The sequence below is a fragment of the Benincasa hispida genome, chromosome 11 (genome assembly GCF_027475165.1).
Source record: "Benincasa hispida cultivar pf3 chromosome 11, pf3_genome.v1.1, whole genome shotgun sequence".
NCBI classification, from domain to species: domain Eukaryota; kingdom Viridiplantae; phylum Streptophyta; class Magnoliopsida; order Cucurbitales; family Cucurbitaceae; genus Benincasa; species Benincasa hispida.
In genome coordinates, this window is record NC_143488.1 from 84,856,082 (window position 1) to 84,875,473 (window position 19,392).

General features: G+C 34.0%; 1 protein-coding gene and 1 long non-coding RNA gene across 15 annotated transcripts; both read left to right on the forward strand.

Annotated features, from left to right (window-relative positions):
* The first annotated feature begins 3,392 nt into the window (after positions 1-3,392).
* Positions 3,393-17,832, forward strand: DFC (DHFS-FPGS homolog C). 14 transcript variants are annotated; one of them, XM_039048635.2, is made up of 16 exons: positions 3,393-3,598; positions 4,655-4,848; positions 5,086-5,151; positions 7,282-7,391; positions 7,623-7,683; positions 8,485-8,568; positions 10,505-10,561; positions 10,674-10,734; positions 10,997-11,043; positions 11,381-11,458; positions 12,319-12,477; positions 13,173-13,505; positions 13,656-13,734; positions 14,857-15,012; positions 16,924-17,105; positions 17,504-17,811. In XM_039048635.2, exons 2-16 carry the CDS (start codon positions 4,705-4,707, stop codon positions 17,561-17,563), a joined length of 1,677 nt encoding a protein of 558 aa, XP_038904563.1. In that variant the 5' UTR covers positions 3,393-3,598; positions 4,655-4,704; the 3' UTR covers positions 17,564-17,811. The 14 variants fall into 14 exon arrangements, 11 of the variants coding, with proteins under 11 accessions (XP_038904563.1, XP_090163413.1, XP_090163410.1 ...); XR_016524626.1 differs by having other exon boundaries at positions 3,396-3,594; positions 4,666-4,848; positions 14,857-15,066; XM_090307287.1 differs by having other exon boundaries at positions 3,396-3,594; positions 4,666-4,848.
* Positions 17,833-18,464: 632 nt separating this feature from the next.
* Positions 18,465-19,028, forward strand: LOC150032978 (uncharacterized). Its single transcript, XR_016524627.1, has 2 exons — positions 18,465-18,592; positions 18,717-19,028. It is a non-coding gene; the product is annotated as an uncharacterized LOC150032978 (long non-coding RNA).
* The last annotated feature ends 364 nt before the right edge of the window (positions 19,029-19,392 follow it).

The window sequence follows — 19,392 nt, forward strand, 5'->3', positions numbered from 1 at the left end:
CCCTTATCTATCTACTTGCCCCTGCATCAGGGAATGAGTAAATTCCATCTTGTGTAGCTGAGTTCCCAGCTCCTAAATCAGACGAATCCCCAAAGTGGTAGATTTGAGTCGGCGACATGGCCACTCGCACCCATGTAAATCAAAGAATCATCCTCAATGGCAGGAGTTCCCAACTCACTCAGGATTGAGGTCATGTTATCTATGGTCATCCTAGTGAAGTGAAGTCTTTATCATGAACAATGTTATATAACAAGACGTTAACACTTTGTGGTCAAGTTTTATACAAACTCTTTGTATAGGACACCCTCACTCACATATCCCTTACAAGAATGATCAGGATCAGACCATCTGTGACAAGTCACAACATTTGTAACTATTCCACAAAATGGGCCGCAACCGTAGCTTACCAGGATAAGGTTTCCCTCCTATATCCATATACTACAGACAATTTTGGTTATCACTTAGGATATGATCCACTTGTATGTCACCACATACATACTTAAGTTACATAAAGACAACCAGAGATTTTAGTTTATTGGTTTATGATAAAGCAAATAAAACATCCAAATGAACAAAATCAAGAAGTGAAGTAAATATCATATATTGTACATCATAAGCGTTCGTACAAATTGTTTACAAACTACAGGACACGAGACTTTAGGCCATCAACCCCAACAGTTACAACTAAAGCAGACTGCATTTTCTGAACTCCTTGAACCACATATACATCATTTATCTTTACCCCTCTAAAGACTAGCATAGAGTCTTTCAAAACTTCAATGTAGCCTCTTTTCCCTTTGTATTCACAGCCAATTGAGTCAAGCATACCCAATGAGATCAGATTTCTCTTTAACTTGGGCACATGTCTGAAATTTTTGAGCAGCTTCACTATCCCATCTTCTAATTTTAGGGAAATTGAGCCAATGCCAACTACAAGACATGAATGATTGTTACCCATGTAGACTTGCCTCCAACCATTTTTTTGTAAGTGTTGAACCAGTCCTTGTTAGGGATCATATGAAAAGAGCACCCTGAATCAAGAACCCAATCAAGGTTCTTTGTGGTTCTTCAATTTTTTCCTTTTGATTTCAGGTGGTTAAGGCATCTGAAAAAAAGAAAGAATCTTCCCTTACTGAGGCTTCTCCTGACTGTGCTGACTGGTTTTTTTTATTTTAAATTTTATTTTTCTGCTCATTTTTCCATTTCAAAGTTCTGCAATTTTTGATTAGATGTCAAATCTTTTTGCAGTATTTGCATCTAATTTTAGACTTCTCCTTGTTTTCTTTTGTAGAAACTTGTTTGCCCTTCTCTTTGTTATGATGGTTGGTCTTGCCTTCACAAATAGTCCCACTGCACTAGGTTTCTTTTCTTTGTTTGACATTAACTCTATTTCTTTGATTTTTAACTATCGAAATGATGGTACCAGTAGTTACCGAATCTCTCCCATATTTTAGGGTTGTTTTTACATCTTTATATGTTTCTGGAAGTGAATTTAGAAGCACAAAAACTTCATTGTCTGCCCCAATAGTGTCACCTTGAATTTTAAATTCTGCTATAATCTTTTTAAACTCATAGAGATTTTTTGTCAAGGGGGGAGGTTGATAAAATTGAACAAAAAATACCCGAAATCAAAAGATAAAAGATGAACTTAGACAAGTAAGGAATGATCTTGTTTCTAATTCAAATTAGACATTCAATGCAATTCCTATCATTGAATTGTAAAAGTTTATTGGCAATTGGATTATGCTCGCAACTACTCGCTCAACTCGATCAAGCTAGCATCTACAAAGGTTGACAACTAGCAATAACCTAGTTGAGAGAGCGTCCTAATTATCGATTAAGGTTGGAAAGGCCAAACCCTAATCAACTTACATGCTCCTACTTCTATTGGGTTCGATAGCAGCCATATAGAATAGAAAACATGCGCATTAGGTTATAGGGTTCAATTGCATTGATTAATTGTTAAGATAGCTTTCAAATAATTAGTGCATCCTAGGATAGCCATCAAACATTCAACTACTATTGCCTCTTGTAGATCTTGGCTAGACATTCCATGGAACACATCGAAAGCAATATATTCAACAATGATTGTGACAAAACCAAGCATCTAGGCTATACAAGTTCATGGAGGAAATCTAAATAGACATTCTTTGAGCGGAAGCGGATCGTTCCAAATTCCATTGAGAAAGAACACAACAATTACAGTCCACATAGAAACGATTATGCATAATCAGAAATTACAGCATGCTACTTAATATGAAGATACAAAGGATAGAGTATGCAAACCTTTGAAAAACTTTTCTTCAAGTATCTCTCGATCGTTTAGCAACTTGTTCAATCAGCACGAACTCAAATGCAATGATCAAAACACGATCTCAACGAATGACTAGATGCACCTTGATCACAATCGAGTTCAACTCAATCCTCGAACGGAAATGGTTACGTGTGAGAATCCAGGAGTTGTGGGCTCTGTATGATTTTAGATTGTTGAAAGCAAGAAGTAGACAATCGAGTAAGTAAAAGATGAATTTTGTCTATCGTATAGACAAAATACTCATTTAGTAAATGGAAGCCTATCATATAGACTTTACTACTCATTGTTTAGCGAGTAAACGAGTAACTATCGTATAGTCAATTCGATCATGTATGTTCTCTCTATGCTATTGCTTAATAAAATCCCTTTTTGTGAGATTATTTCGAATGAATCATCAACTTACTAATTTGGATAACAAATTTAATAACCTCCCACTCAATTCGGTTATTAGAGAAAAAGAATAATTAATTATCATATAATTAATATGTTATAAATAAATATAATAACCAACTTATTATATTATATTTATAACCTATAGTTTTAATATTTCATCATATAAAATATATAAACCATAATTCTTTTTCTATTTTATGGTATCTAATATAAATAATATTTATATAAATTCCTCCAATTAATATATTTAATACATCAAATCAATTATATCACAAATAATTAATTTCCTTATGTTAATTGAGAACCCATTCCCCTACTAAGGGTACGTGAGCAACCAGATATCCACCATCTGGTCACTCCATTACTCTTCGCATGGTCCATATGACCAAGTGATGACCCTTCACAAATCGTTCGTTAAATGCCACTCATTCCTCTAATAATCCAATTTTAAACAAAGAGATATATGTATAATATATTTTATTTGGGTAACCCAATTTTTTTTAGCGATCTAATCTAACTCAATAAAAATAGAAATAATTTAACTAACCCAACTCAATTCTTATATTTTAGATTGGATAGTCGGAATTGTTCGAGTTTATCATTATTTGAACGCCTCTAATGTGTCGAATTCGTCGTTTTATCAATATTTTGATTGAAATTTCTGTGAAGTAAGACTTCTATATTTACGTCGAAATGGATATTTTAAACCGTATATCGAACTTCATCTTTGACACGAGTTTCAACGGCCAAAAAGCAGGGACATATTCTACAATTTCTATTATATTCTCATTGCTCACCCGGATTTGGATACTTGCGCATGGCGGCTTATCTCTTCTAGTCTCCTCAATCTGACTGCAGCCCTCACACCAATTCTTCTGCATTTCTGTGTCTGTACGCATAACTTTTTCCTTTTCTCCTCTCACTCTGCCACTTCGTGTTGTGATTTTGTGTATGCAATGTTAGCTTCATAATCTTGTTTTCTACTGACTGGGAAGAAACTGAGTGGTATGGAATTGCTGGATTCTTATACTTATCTGTCGATGCTTTGTCGTGTTGAGAAATCGGAGTATATGTCGACATTTTAGTTTGAATTTTGTGCAAATAAATCAGATTTTAATTTCTAATCTAGCTTAAAAACACAGTAATCATCTTCTTGTTCTTAATGTTATCAATATTGATTGATAGCTGATGGGCGTGTTTAGAATGTGAAAGCATTAGAGATAGACCCCATTTGAAATCACTCGTCTCTAGAATAATTGGAAAGTGTCTCCGAAGTTGCTCCTCCAAGTTCACACCATTTCATTCTTAAGATTTTGGATTTAGATAGCCATCTATTCATTAGAGCGTTAGCACAAGCTTGAAGTTTTCCCCTGCTTATTTATTTATTTATTTTGAATAAAGAAACATTTCATTGATGGGAGAACTCCAAAACACCTATAGATGATTACAAAAGAGATTGGCAATTGGTAATTAAAAAGGATAAACTATAATGTTTAAAAGGGTGTTTAATTTTGCATCATGAAAAAACAGTAAAAAGAACTGACAATCCCTTTGGTAAAGCTTTCATTTCTTTAGTTATTCCTTCTCTCCCACTTCAAAATACTACACTGTTATTCTCGTATTATAAATTAGTATTTTCTTAATATACTATGTGTCTTGCCTCCCCGATGCTTGCACTTCTTTTTTGCACCTTGTTCTTAGGTTTCGAAATACTATTACTCTTGTGCCTTATGCTCTAGATAACACTGGATGGAATGAGATGTCTTGGAGGATATTCAGTAATGAACCATCTCTTTCCTTCTCAAAACTCCTTGGTTTTCTATCTCCATCTCTCCATTGGTTTGTGAGGATTGTGTAAATAGAAAGATTTGGAATCTTCTTCGGCAATTTCTCCATATGATTTTTTATTATTGAGTATGAGATTCTCAAAATCTTATTTGTTTTTAGTGATTTGATAGGTTTCAGAAAGGCAAAAAGGCTTTTCCTCGGAAAAAAAGATGAGAAACAATTTGCCTCAATCGTCTTCCTATGAATCTGCTATGGAAGCACTTTCCTCCTTGATAACACAGAAAAGACGTGGAGAAATGGTTTCTGCAATCCGTAACGAGGAGAAATTAGAGAGGATGAGAAAATATGTTGAGGTAACCTTTCTGCTATCTGTCTCCAGTGAAGAAATCATGAAAGAGAATGTGTCAATATTGCTGATCTGATATTGTGAATACGTGATAAAAATTCTCGTGGGTCAATTGTTTAGTGTGGTTGCTCTTTCTAAATATTTACTTTTGCTACGAGGTGGAAATGATAATTTGAGATTGTCGATCATAATACTTGAACATCCTTCTACAGATTAGATCACAATGCTTATGTTTCTTTTGCAGATTCTAGACATAGAAGAATGTGTAAAGAAACTCAAAATTATTCACGTGGCAGGAACTAAGGGGAAGGTATTGTATTTGATATCTTAACATTGCTTATATATATTGAAGTTGAGGAAAAACACTTGGTTTATAAGATCATTGGAGTATCATTTATTTCATAACCTCTTTGTTGTCTCAATCAAATAAGATTTTTACATTATTTATTTATTTCAATTCAAAAGTATTTATAATTTTATAAATGAATGAAATTTTTTTTTAATAAAAGATAACCATCATGGTTTCGCCTAAATGGTCAATAAGGGACAGGGGTATAATAAAGGACTTAGTGGGAATAAGTGATGGTCACCTACTTAAGAGTCATTATCCTATGAGTTTTCTTGGCACCCAAATGTCGTAGAGGCCATGGGTTGTCTCATGAGAGTAGTCAAGTTATTGGCAAACTAACCTCTCCTAGACACTTACGAATGTCAAAAGAAAAAGGAATCATGAAAAATCTAACAAAAGGAGCCAACTAAAAAAAGAAAGAAAGAGAGATGATTGGAAATAATAAGCCTCTCGTGTGTTTTCTTTGTGCTCAAAGTGGAGTGAGCTATCCGAACAAGATAAGGAAGGAGTGAAGTATTGTAAGTTGAGATGACATGATGACCTTATTTATTTATTTAATTCATTAAAATTAATTTCAATTTTAGTGTGAATTCTTTCAATAGCATAATGCAACTGTAGGTCTCATAAGGGGAAAGAGAGTAAGAGTATTAAAAAATAGCATCAGGCTAGGGAATGAATTTCCGGAAATTGGTAGAGATTGCTACCTCGTTTTACTTCTTTGAGCATTTTGTATCAATTTTTTGTTAATTTAAAGGGAAAAAACACTCTTGTGGTCCCTATGCTGTCCATAGATTTCAAAATGTTACACTTTTACCTTTGAGCCTTAAGTTTAATTTTTTGGCCCCTAGGTTTCAAAACTCAAGGATAAAAATGTAACATTTTGAAATCTAGGGACCTAATGAAAATTAAACTCAAAACCTAGGGGTAAAAATGTTTATGGAAACTAGACTCAACCTAGGGACAAAAATGTATTTTTTTCCTTCATTTAATGAGTTGAGTCTTGATTAGGAAGGATGGTTAGGAGGTACAATACGTTACTACCTGATAAAGGACCATTGTGGTGCTTGCTAAAGGGGTGGCACAGTTGATGATGTAGCAAAGGATTCAGAATGCACGGAGTTTTGGATGGTGTAGAGGGAAGGGGAAAGAGGCGAACATTTGGATAAGTGATGGTTTTGGGTGTGCGGGAATTGAGTGGAGTCATTAAGCAAGTTGCAAATGAGAGAGAGAACACCACTAGGAAATAACTAATGTTTAATGCAAAGAATGATGAAGTGGATGGATTTTCGAAATGTAACAGCTCAAGATCCACAAGAGGGTTGGATACTCGTTTTTGTTTGAAGGAAATCAAGAGGGTAAATTTTAGCTTTGATTGGAATAAGGTGCTGATTGTGATATCTTCACTATGACCTGTCTGTAAGGAAAAGTAGTATATTAAGGAGATCATTTTGTTATGGTTTTTATTGATGTAATTGTGCTCACAATGAATTAGACTTATGTAGGAGTATGCATATCCGGAGAAGTGGAGAACTTTGAACTTTTTACCTTTTAGTCTCTTAATGATCTTCTAGCCTACGATACAATTTTTTTCTATCCTCTAAAGCTAGGGGGTTCGATTTTGTTAATATTTCATACAAAACATATGTTTCCCAAATATTCTCCTGAAAGCTCGGGGTGTTTTTTTGTTAATTCCTCCTGAGACATTAAATTTTGTTGGTATCTTTTGACTATATCAACAAGAAGTATCTTCTTTTGTAGAAAAGTTGCATGTTAGCCATCATTCATTTTGCATTCAACGTTTTCCTTAACAGTACAATGAATGAGTTGGCTAGTTTTCTTGCAACGATTTTTGACATAAGTTTGCTAAATGTGAACTAAAAATGAAGGCAGAGAAAATTTGTAGACCAAAAGATAACTCTGTTGTGATGGTCTAATGGCTATCCAAAGTAAAATAAAGAATTTTGGTCCATCATTCATATCTTACTGATGCAGAAAATGTAACCTCAAAACCTGGTTAAAGAATAAGCATGACTCAGTGTTGCAATGTTACTTGATCTTCTTTTCATCTTCATCTCATCTGTATGAATTCAGGGTTCCACATGCACCTTTTGTGAAGCAATTTTACGGGAATGTGGTCTTCAAACTGGACTCTTCACTTCCCCTCATCTCATTGATGTGCGAGAAAGATTTCGCGTAAATGGGTTAGTGTTGAAATATTTATGTTGGTATTTAGCAAAAATGTAGCTTACCTCACCCATCCCTCTCTTTCTATTATAAAACACAAACATCATGCACAGATATCATGTACAAGTGAACACGGAGAAATTATTAAGAATCTCTACGTTTACTTGTTATTTTCATGCTTCATTAACTTTGTTGAAGTCATGTTTCTTGCTTTATTTTTACAATCTCACGTTGAATGGAACAATCAGATTGGAGATATCAGAGGATAAATTTCTGAGGTACTTCTGGGCCTGCTGGACACAATTAAAGGTATTGTTGTTATCCCTTAGTTTAATTTGATTCTTGAAAGCCATTAGAAGCAGGCTCTAGCTAAGCGTTTTTCCCCTCTTTTTCTTTTTCCTCCAAGAGCAGAAAAATATTTCCCATCTGTATGCCCATGCAGTCATGATTTATAAGAACTACAATAAGTATATATGTCAGCCAACCGTAGATCTGCACGGGAAAATATCGAATGACAATTCTACTTACATATGCATTTACACAACTGACCCACTTTGGTAATTACCCACATATAGTTGGTCCCGTTCATAATCTCTTGTATCCTTCTTGATTACTGATGAAATTTTCTTATGATGTTTCCAATACAAAAACATAAAGATTAAATTCAGCTAAATTGTTGGGTTTATTCGGAATTGACGAGTCAGTCACTTGGGAGTGAAGTACAGATACCAATCTTCTTGCATTTAGGAGTGAGTTGGAGTAATAGCTGGTAACAGAGTTTGTGAAACTCCAATATTTGAATATTTTAATAATTCAGTCAAATCATATGTGAATAATAAATTGACATTTTATTTCATAATGGCTGATGTTCTAGCTTGAGCTTCAAATACTTTTATTTTCTGTCCTCAAATGGCATAGCTATCTGGATCTCTAGTGGTTATTTCCTAATTTTTTTGACAAGAAACAAACTCTGCACTATAGATGTAAAGAAAGAAAAAAAATTCAAGGGTACAAATTACAATTCTACAATGTGTACATGCATAATTTTTCTCTTCCACCAGCTTGCAAATTACAGCCTTCAATTTTGTGATTTTGGATGTTAATTTGCAGGAAAATGTTACAGAGCATCTGCCAATGCCTGCACTATTTCAGTTCCTAACACTGTTGGCTTTTAAAATATTCATAGATGAAGAGGTAAATCACTTTAGTTCAGTTAATATGGCTCCTATTTTAAACAGTTAGGGGTTGCATGCAATGATTGCCCAGATTCCCTGGTTCTTTTTTCAGCAAGAACTTACTATTTGTGCAAGAATCGAACATCCTCAGTGGCATGGACTTTGAATGTCATAGCATGATAACCTTACATAGAATTCACAATTTTCTGTTTCTAGCCTCTCTATTCCTTTCCAACATATTATCATGAATGTTGAAATAATAGAGATGGCAGGGAAGCAGTCCTCTGCAAGCTTAAATAAGGTTCTTCGAACCTTTTAGCCTTTGTTCTCTCAGAAAATAGTATGGCCAAGTGTTGTCTGGCAAAAACTTTCTTTGTCTTGGAAGAAAGCCTTATTTTCTAAAGGTGGTTGACTCGATTGTTATTTTTTTTGTCTCTGTTTTGAATTTCTTCTTTGTTGGAGCCAAGTTAGAAAAGTTATGACACGGATGCTCATAAATAGATTATCCGTAGTTATGTATGAATTTGAAATTATTAACATGTAACAGAAAAAGGCATCTTCCTCTTCTTCAATGCACCATCTAGTGATTTTCCATCTTTAATGCCCATTTCTTCTTCTCCTTCAATAATCGTCAACTCTTTGATGTACGAATCAGTGTATATAAACTTCAATAACTCTCTTGCTAAAATTTTGTTTTATTTAATGATAAGTATTTAGGATACAATGTCATGTGTAAAAAGTTTTCAAATACATCCGAAGTAACGTCTTATCAAAAAGGATATCTAAAGTTAGTTATGAAGCATTGATGCTCTATTTTAGGCAAAGTGTATGTCAAACACACGTCTGACACAGATATGTCTGGCCATACCAAATTACATGTCCATTATGTATTTTTATTATTTTTTTTTAATTTGGGCACGCCTAGCCTTTTTCTATAGTTTTTTGGCAGCAAGGAGATTTATTTCAGAAGTTATTTCTTTATATGGACACACATTATTATCTTTTGGCAGCAAAAATCTTACTATCTTATTATATTTAGGCTTTTTATTGTTATTTTCATTATTGTTACTCTTTCTTCTTCTTCAAAGAAAAAATATAAACAAAATTATTAACAAGGCTAGTGGAATTTACATCACTATTATTGTTTTTTTTTAAGAAACAAATTTCATTGATGTATGAGATTAAAAAGAAGAGCTTGTGCCCATGACTAAAGGAGTTGCACAATATTTGTCCATTGGTCAAAAGAGGTGATAGATTATAAGAGCGGTAAAAGTTTTACATTTACACCAAGTATGCTTTTATAGTGGTTACATTTACATTTACATTATAGAGAGAAATCAGAATGTTTTCAGAGGCGATAGATTAAAGAGTTTTTTAACTACTCTCTTAGTATGCTGTTCACCGGTTGGAGATCCCATTTGTTACTTCTTGATTCTTTTCTTCATAAAAGTTTGCCTTTGATTTAACGTGATTCATTTTCTTTTTTTGGAATATTAATTCTAGTTACATTTTACGAGAGTAATCAAATGTATAAAAAATATTAGCTTTCATTATTTGGGACAAGTTTCTAATTTTTAAATTATATAAAAAGTAAATATGTCCAAAATTGATTCTCAACTAGTAAAGATGTGTTTGATAATTCACTGAATTTCATGAGTGCGCGAGCTTAATAAGTGTTTAACCTGTGCCCCTTCAGTTTCAAACTTATGTTCATTTTGCTCAACTAATGATTTTTTTGTAGAATCTACTTGTTCTTTTCCTACAAAAGAAGCTCTTTCCCAACCAGTTAACAACATTCTAAACTTGATCAATTTCACGATTAGTTTTTCTGAACATGTTCATATTTACTATTTAGTAACTTGGATTGGAGAGTTACATGATTATCTTCCTTCTTGATTTCCTTTTTCTGTTCTTATTTCTCATTATGGAATTAATGACCCATTTTATCTGAATAGGTTGATGTTGCAATAATTGAAGTTGGTCTTGGGGGAACGTACGATTCAACAAATGTGGTATGCTCTGCTTATTAGAATAGGTTTATTCCAAAAGTTTTAGATACCGAAGCCTAGTAATTATGAAATCTTAAAATTTAGAAACATTGCTCAGTTAGTGGTTGTTGTGCAGATTGAAGAACCTATAGTCTGTGGCATCACTTCGCTCGGGATGGACCACATGGAGATATTAGGCATATCTTTTTTACTTGTCATTAAGTTTTTCTACCTTCAGTTTTCTAGGTTTAAATTCTTTCATGTTCATTTTACGGGGAAAACCATTCAAGTGCTGAGATGGAGATGACTTGCAGACTTGCAGTATGAATGTTTGAAACAAATTAATGGTCAAATTGCTATAAATCTGGTTTGGGCATTCATATGTGAGACAAGAATGAATTACCTGTGGATTTAGGGTCGGTTGCTTAAACCAGATTTTGACAGTGACACATATTCCAGGAAACTCGCTTGGGATGATTGCTTCACACAAGGCTGGAATTCTCAAGGTACAGTGTCAATGTAAGCAATTGCAATAACATGATTTTTTTTTTTTTAATTTTATTTTTGTTTGTTTAAATATGACCACCCAGGGTAGTATTCTACTCTGATTTTTTAATCGCATTTTTGAAGAATAAAATGCAGCAATGGTGCACCAAGTGTTATGCATGACTGTTGTTTATTTTTCTCTAGTGGATGAGTGTAAATATGTCAATCACTACAATATTTCTACTTTGAGTATACAAAATTTTGGAGTTTTAAAGAAACAAATATAAATATATTTCGAACCACACCTGATTTACACTCATATTCTGAGTCAGCTTCACATCTTGTGTCCATGTAAAGCCTCAAGTTCCTGCATTCACAGTACCACAGTTTCCGGAAGCAATGGATGTTATCCAGAAGAAGGCACGTGAGTTGATGGTAATTTTCTTCTTCCCACAAGAAGAGTAGATGTGACTCAAGCTAATCTTTGGCTTATAAGTAGCTTCGTGTTTCTCGAGTTTGCATGTTAGTATTTGTGAACTTTGAGTGAAATCATGAAATGGATTTCTATTTCAACGACATTCTGGAGCAAGTAATTGAGCAATGAAATACTTGTAGATCTTTCTTTTAAAAAGTTTAAGGATCTTGTAGTTAAGAGTTTTGATTCATGTTATAACAGTGATAAAAGCGGGTTTCTATGCCAATATTCACACACACACACACACACATACATACATATTACATATACCTATGTATAACAGTGATAAAAGCCTTGCATCAATGTGTGTTGGTATTAGTAGAGCAATGACACACTGATCAGCATCTTATTGAAATTTCTTCGGTTTTACCAGAAGAAAATCCTCTAGGTTAATGCTTGCGGAGTCGCGGTATTCTCTTTTAGCACGTTGCTGGATTTTACTATGCTTTCTGGTTCTTATTGTTGGTATCATGTATGAGCTTCAAGTTATTTTGTAATTATGTTTGATCTTTCATGCATACCAATTGGAAATCTTTTAGGTAACTCTTTGCTATCCCCTTATACTTTTGTATTTCTTTTATAGTTTTATTTAATGAAATCATCTCTTACCCCAGAAAATAAATAAAGCCCAAATGTGGCTGAAGAGACTTTCATAGAGATAGGCTAAAATTCTATTTTGGGGTGGTATAAATTCAGCTCTCGATATTGTATAGTATTAATAGAAATGTCTAGAATAGCAAATGTGCACATTTTATTGGGGGATATGAAGACTCATAAAACAGAACTTCACTGAACATTGACCTATGCTTATCTGTTGCAGATCCCATTAGAGGTAACTGAACCGCTTGACCATAAAAAGCTGGATGGATTGAAGCTTGGCATGTCTGGTGATCATCAGTTGGTTAATTCTGGTCTTGCTGTCTCCCTTTGTAAATGTTGGCTTCAGAGGACTGGAAACTGGGAAAGGATGTTCCTAAATGTTGGTCTAATCTTCAATATTTTACTTTATGCTTTTCATGGTGTTTCTGTTGATGGTTTCTTTCTTGAATTGTTAGTCGTGGCATTTAGGAATAAGAAAATATAGGGGGTATTTAGACCACTAACTTGGGTTATTATAGCACACTTGGCTCCTAATATAATAGTGATGTTTACAACTATTTATAACCTTATATAAAAATTATTTATAGCCTACAATTAAGTATAGTAAATACTATTTCAAAATCTTTTTTGCTACAGTATTTACTATTTTCCACTCATCTTCTCTCTTCCTCTTTGTTATAGTGTTTACTATTTTCTACCCAAACTAAAATAGTTTGCACCCCAAACACAGACTATTATCACCCACTAATTATAATAACCAACTCAACGCCCCAAATACCCACATAGTGATTGGAAGTGTTAGGTTGGTTGGCCTCTTCTTCCCTTCTCCATGTTGACATGCATCTTGTATATAATGCATGTGCTTCTCCTGTCAGATGTACATGCATCCCCCATTTATCAAAATGTTGGATGATATTATGTAAAGTGTTATGTGATAACTATTTTATCTAAGGAACTAAAGGATTTTGCGTCTTAATCAATCTGGAGGAGTTGACCTTTTTATTGCTATTATTTTTATTTTAAAACATAGATAATTTAGACCTTGTGACTATCTCTGTCTTGCGCAAAAATCAGGGTTTCAAAGGAGCCAAAATACCAGCTGCATTTCTTAAAGGTCTTTCAACTGCCAATCTTTCAGGGAGAGCTCAGATAGTTTATGATTGTTATACATCGTCATTTAATTCAACAACGCAGTCTGACAACTCAAATGGAGACTTGGTATTCTATTTGGATGGTGCTCATAGTCCAGAAAGCATGGAAGCTTGTGCCAACTGGTTCTCTAGTGTTGTGAAGGGCAATCACAAGTCGTTAAATTGTTTTAGGGCTAAAAATTTGGACAGAGATTCGGGAAGTGATGACCCTGTAAAAGTCCTGCAGGAAGCTGAGTCCACAAAGTTATCAAAGCAGGTATTTTCCAAAATTAACATTATATTGTGGGATTTGAGGTTTTCTTTTCAGCGTTATTGATGAGTCCCTCCTATTCTAGTTCTTACTTCGGTGGGTAACCTATTGAATTTTGATGATGTAAAAGATCAATTTATTTTTCCTGATTTGTAGATTCTCCTATTCAATTGCATGGAAGTGAGAGACCCACATATATTACTTCCACGACTAGTGAATACATGTGCTTCCTCAGGTATTATGCTTGTATCCTTGTCTTTTTATTTTATTTTAAATATATATATATAACTAATACAATGCAATGTTATATTGCAAAAAGAGAGTACAAAAGGAGAGGGAGAAGAGGTCACCTTCCAACCTTGCTAAACTTCATAAACATCTCCAATTGGCTTGGATTTTAGCCTTTTTGTGTAGTTTATTCTACTTGACTCGTTTTATTGGGCTGTCTTTTTGTATGCCCTTTTTAGTCTTTAATTTTTCTCAATGAAAGATTTATTCAAAAGAAGAAAAACCTAGGTAGCAAACAATTTTGCTTCAGTACTTTGGGCACAAGAAACTGAGTCTTCAAATATTATTAACTTTTCGCAACCTAAATAATCCACAAATAGCTGCAATAATCACAATTCAATTTTTCTTCCCCTTACATACAGGCACTTTGTAGCTTAAGTTATATTGTCCTCCACTTTTGGGTGCATAAGCCCTGATTGGAATCTTCATATATATATAATTTTTTTTAAAAGGAAACAAAACTTTTCATTCATATAATGGAAACAGACAAATGCTTAAAGATACAAAATTCCAATGGAGAAAGATGAAGAAAATAACAATAAGAAAGATATAAGAAACAATTACAGTAAAGAATCGATGTAACATGATATATCTACCATCTCATAGTCAATATTGGACATAATGTGCGAAGGAGACAATAGAAAGTTGAGGATTCTTCTTTCAGATTTTATCTAAGACTAAGATATTCAGCTTGCAATGGATAAGAGTCCATGCAAGTTGCAGCAGCCAATTTAATCCCTCTGGTCAATCAAATTTTATGTTGAGGATCTAACTGCCTTATGGCGTGGTATCTTGCTGAGTAGAGAGGGCCGTGGTGATTTTTGGGAAGCTGCTGATAGAATTTTAGCACGCTGATTCATTGGTATATGCTTAACAGTGGTGGTTCTGAAGTAATTTTCGTTTTCAGCAGCCACATTTTGAAATCTTAATAATATAAAAGGTGTTCTTTGTTCATTATAAATGGAAAAAGGTTAATAGACATGCTCGCATTGATCTTCCTTTCAAATCAGTTTTTGCAGGGTTTTAAGATTTGGAGCCCATTTTTCTGACTTAGGTCTTTTATCTGTAGGTGTTCATTTTTCAAAAGCCCTTTTCGTCCCTACCATGTCAACATATAGCAAAGTCTCTTCCGGTAATTCAGTGACTTCATCTGATATTATAAACAAGGACTTGTCATGGCAACTCAACCTCCAGAGACTTTGGGAGAAGATTATGCATGGAAAGGGTATTATTTGTTCTCTTATTGTTCTCAAGTATGCACAGTAATTGATTATATTATGTAAGTTCTTTGTCTGTTTTTTATATGCTGCAGTTATGCCTGTCGTGCATTCTCTATGAAAGTAGTGAATGTTTGTTTAATTCCAATATGGCTTTAGCTTAAATATTTTCTTTGAAAAAAGAGGTGATTAATAGAAATTCGTGGAATTCTCTCTGTGGAATATAATATATATTAAATCATTACAATGATCAACAATATGAATAACCAATGTTAGGTACCACGGAGGGAGGGAATACTAAACTCTCAAGAGGGTGTTTGGGCCCCAACTTCAAGTGCGAGTGGGCTATTATAGCTCACTCCATGTTTGGAGCTTGAATTATAATAGTTGGTGTTTCCAACTATTATAACCTACAATTAACTATATTTAACTACAATATTACTATATCAAATCCCGCTTTGTTACAGTGTGTACTATTTCTTACTCAGTCTGTCTTTCTCTTTTTATTACTGTATTTACTATTTCTTGTCCAAACTAAAACAGTCTACACTCAAAACGTAGACTATTATAACCCAAACTAAAATAGTGCACCCTAGATACAAACTATAATAGTCTACAAACTATTATAACTCACAGATTATAATAATTACGAACTATAATAACCAATTCAACACTCCAAACACTCCTTCAGTTCTTCAATTGAAATAAACCATCGTTTAAGCTCGACTCTATCAACCAGTGGTTATTCTTACGTTTTCATTTGCGTTCCAGCTTTCAAATTTTATTGAAAATCTTTGTTGAAGTAAAGCTTGAATTTACGGATGGAAAATATAGAAGTTATATGTCTCACTGTACTGATTGCATTTATACAAAAATGGAAAAGAATTAGAGTGTTCTCTTCGGGAGGTCAGACTCTTCACTTTTTAGAACCTTTTATAGTGAAATGCCTTTTGTTAGGATACCCTTGGACCCCCACCTTAACTCCCTAAATATTCCCTGGCCTGACGTAACGGAATGTGATTCTATATGTTACTACAAAATTGGGCCCCAAATGTACCTGCACAAGACTCCCTCCCAATTGACAAAATAACTGACTTGGGACTTTGGAGTTTTTTTTCTTTCTTTTTTAGATGGAATATCAAGCTTTCATTAAGGAAAAATAAAAGGATAGAAAGATCCCTACTGAAGGAGCCAAATCAGACTGAACTGCGCAAAATAATGGGCTCCGATCCATAAGTACATAATGTGACAATGGATAATTACGAAAGTTCTTGGAGACAACGCTCATAGTTGAGGAGAAGCATTAAAGCTAGCAAGAGACTACACCTCTTCCTAGGATTTCTCAATTGCTCTAACAATCCTGATATTTCTTTGAATCCAAAGGCCTTACGTGACAGCAAAAAAACCAGCTTGCCACAAGATTCAACCTTTCTCTCAAAATGACCGATGCAAAGGAATGCCCTCCTCCATTATAATAGCTACAATTTATTTTAAGCCAAACAAACACCTACAAATTCAACAAGCAATCACAGACCGAGCGTGATGATGCGGCAAAGTAATGGCTTGCTGTGTGTGATAGCCCACTTTGAAGGTTTTGTATTGCTATAAAAATTAAAAATGGTGCAACTCACGGGCAAGTGAATTATACTTAGTTTCCCTAGAACAATAGTTATATTTGATGATGCAGCAAAGCAATGGTTTCGTTAAATGATTCCATTTGACATTAGCAATTCATTTGACAATTTTTATGAATGAACAGCATTGTAAGGCTATTGATAGATTAAATGCTTAATTCACGAAAGCTTTCTATTTTTAACAGGTGGTTTAATATAAGGAGTTAACTAATGATTTATGATTTAATTCTTCTATTTGAATCTTGATCAAACATGGTTGTCATCTCGTATGCTTGTGATGACCAGATGCTATATTTGAAAAGGATCTTAAGCTAGACAGTGAGCGGGGTTTGCCTGCTCTGTATGAGGAATCACTCTCAAGTCTTTTGGATAACAACTTGAGTGGCAGCGCAGTGATGCCTTCTTTGCCATTGGCAATAAAATTGTTGAGGGATTGTGTTCGAGAATCCCCATCCATTAGACTACAGGTTAGATATTTCACTGAATTGACATATAGTTAAATCTTACTCTGAATGGCGGTGAAATTTCTTTCTTGACATCATCTTTTGGCCTTTTGACTCTTTTCCGTAATTTTGAAGTGAAACTAGATGGTGGGAATAGTTTGTTCTTTTCATTGGTAGATGAAAGTTGGGGATAGTCACTGGGGGATAGATATCTAAGTCATTCCCTTTCCTCTTCCATTCTCTCTTTCTTCATTGATCATATTTCTGCACCTTTCTCCATTATCAGCTTTTACTTTGTGCTTGGTCGAGTTCTTCTGAATTGTATCTCATGCAGTTCATTATGTGTTCTTTTCTAAGCTTTAAAAAGGGAAAGAATTATCGAAAATAGTTATTTACTTGAGCAAATTTTGTGTTGGATTCAGGTTCTTGTCACTGGATCACTTCATCTGGTAGGAGACGTGCTAAAGCTATTAAAAAGGTGATGTTAGATCAATTCATCTGGTCTCCCCACTGGTTGGGGATGTGGTATTTCAAACTTTCAAGGATCTTCCCATCCGTTGGGGTTTCTTCACAATTTCTTTTTTTCACTTTTAGTTTGTTTCATCTCACATTTAATTATCTTTCATTCAATTCATACCTCAATAAATTAATTTTGAAGTTATCTTTTTCTAGTATCTTCGGTACTCAAATCATTGCGATTTTGGTAATATATTCTTTATTTGTTCAATAAGGTTTGGTCTTTGTGATGGCATTCTCTTCTTCGATCCTTTTTATGCTCAACTTTGTGGATTCGCCTTTGCTTTTTAATACCACAACTCAAAATATGCAAGTATTGAGATTTGAATTTCGACTTAAAGAACGAAAGGGAAAGTTGGACACATGGGAACTGGGTACTCAACGCATGCTTCATGGGTTGACAGCTATTGGTAGAGGTTCATGGTGACATTTATGATTTGATGTGTTGAGCTTTGATTTATGAAGTATTGAAAATATGATGATAGAATGGTTTGTGGCAAAACATGGCTTGATCTTTTTTATGTACATTTCATCATGCATAAATATGACCTTAATGGCTCGTTTGGTTCATGGAATAAGAGGTGGGAATGAAAAATGATATTCTATCAGCATGTTTGGTACAAGTTTTTAACCTTGGAAATAAGATATTCCACTTCGTTTCCTCTTAGAAGGTTAGGCCCTCGGTTGAATTTGGGTCAGTGGTGAAAATTGGAGGTTTTCGGACAAAACAAGAGGAGTTTAGAGCTCAAATTTTAAGGTAAGCAAGTTTAGACATTTTTACGAATAGTTCCACCTCCAATATGATGTTCATTGACATCGCATTTTTTTCTGAAATGTTTCCAGTGTGTTGGCACTTATCGAATTTCATGGAATATTCTCGTGTGTCCTTAAACAGAGTGGGCCAATAATACCCTTATCAATTGTTTTGGGCCTTTGGACCTTTTTCAGTACATCTCAGAGAGATTACATCGAGATTCAAGTAATTTTTCAAAATAGTATGTGATCTTCCTAAATCTTATACCAAATCTTCTTATAGTTTCAAACAATAAACTATGTGGAACAATCCCTAGTTGTTTGTTAGATCTAAATTTGTATTTGTTGGATCTATCATCAAACAAGCTTAGGGGAGCTTGGAACAACGAATCCAACGCAATTTGAATCGTCCAAATCGGAGCTCAAATGAATAAGATATAGGCAAAACAAACTTGTACCGGTTGGATCTATCCGCATGTGAAAGATTTATTTATTTATTATTATTATTATTTTGCGGAGGTTTGAACATTTTTTTGTAAAGGTATTGTAATTAAAGTGTGGGGTGGAGGAATCAAATCTTAGAACATGAGGTATGAAATGCCAATTGAACTACGCTCTTGTTGGCACGAGGTTTGAACCTTGCAAACTAATAAAATGGAGGTTTAAATGCTGTAGAAATTATATATTCCTAAAAAAATAATAAAAAAAACTTTTGATATTTGCATTCTTAGTATCATTTTAGGGATTAGATAGTCATCAATCATTCTTATAATGCTATTTAGATGGAGTTATTTATTTATTGGGGTTGATTTGTAAAATTGTCTTTGATTCGACCCCCAACCGAATCGAACCTATTCAAAAATTCAGTGAAACTGAAAAATGTGGTACGGTCTGGTTTGAAGAAATTTTAAAACATAATTAATTCTGTTCGGCTCGGTTTCAATTTTAAAAATCGAATTTGAAACCAAATCGAATCGTGTTTAACTATATATATGTTTATTTATTTATTTATTTTTATTTTTATTTTTAAAAAAGAGTAAAA

What these genes read in the sequence shown, in the direction of transcription:
- DFC (XM_090307284.1), top strand. Translation starts at nt 4,705, where the DNA reads ATGAGAAACAATTTGCCTCAATCGTCTTCCTATGAATCTGCTATGGAA. An exon ending in TGGCAGGAACTAAGGGGAAG is followed by an intron (nt 5,152 to 7,281) that starts GTATTGTATTTG and finishes GTATGAATTCAG; the next exon opens with GGTTCCACATGCACCTTTTG. An exon ending in CCACAAAGTTATCAAAGCAG is followed by an intron (nt 13,506 to 13,655) that starts GTATTTTCCAAA and finishes CCTGATTTGTAG; the next exon opens with ATTCTCCTATTCAATTGCAT.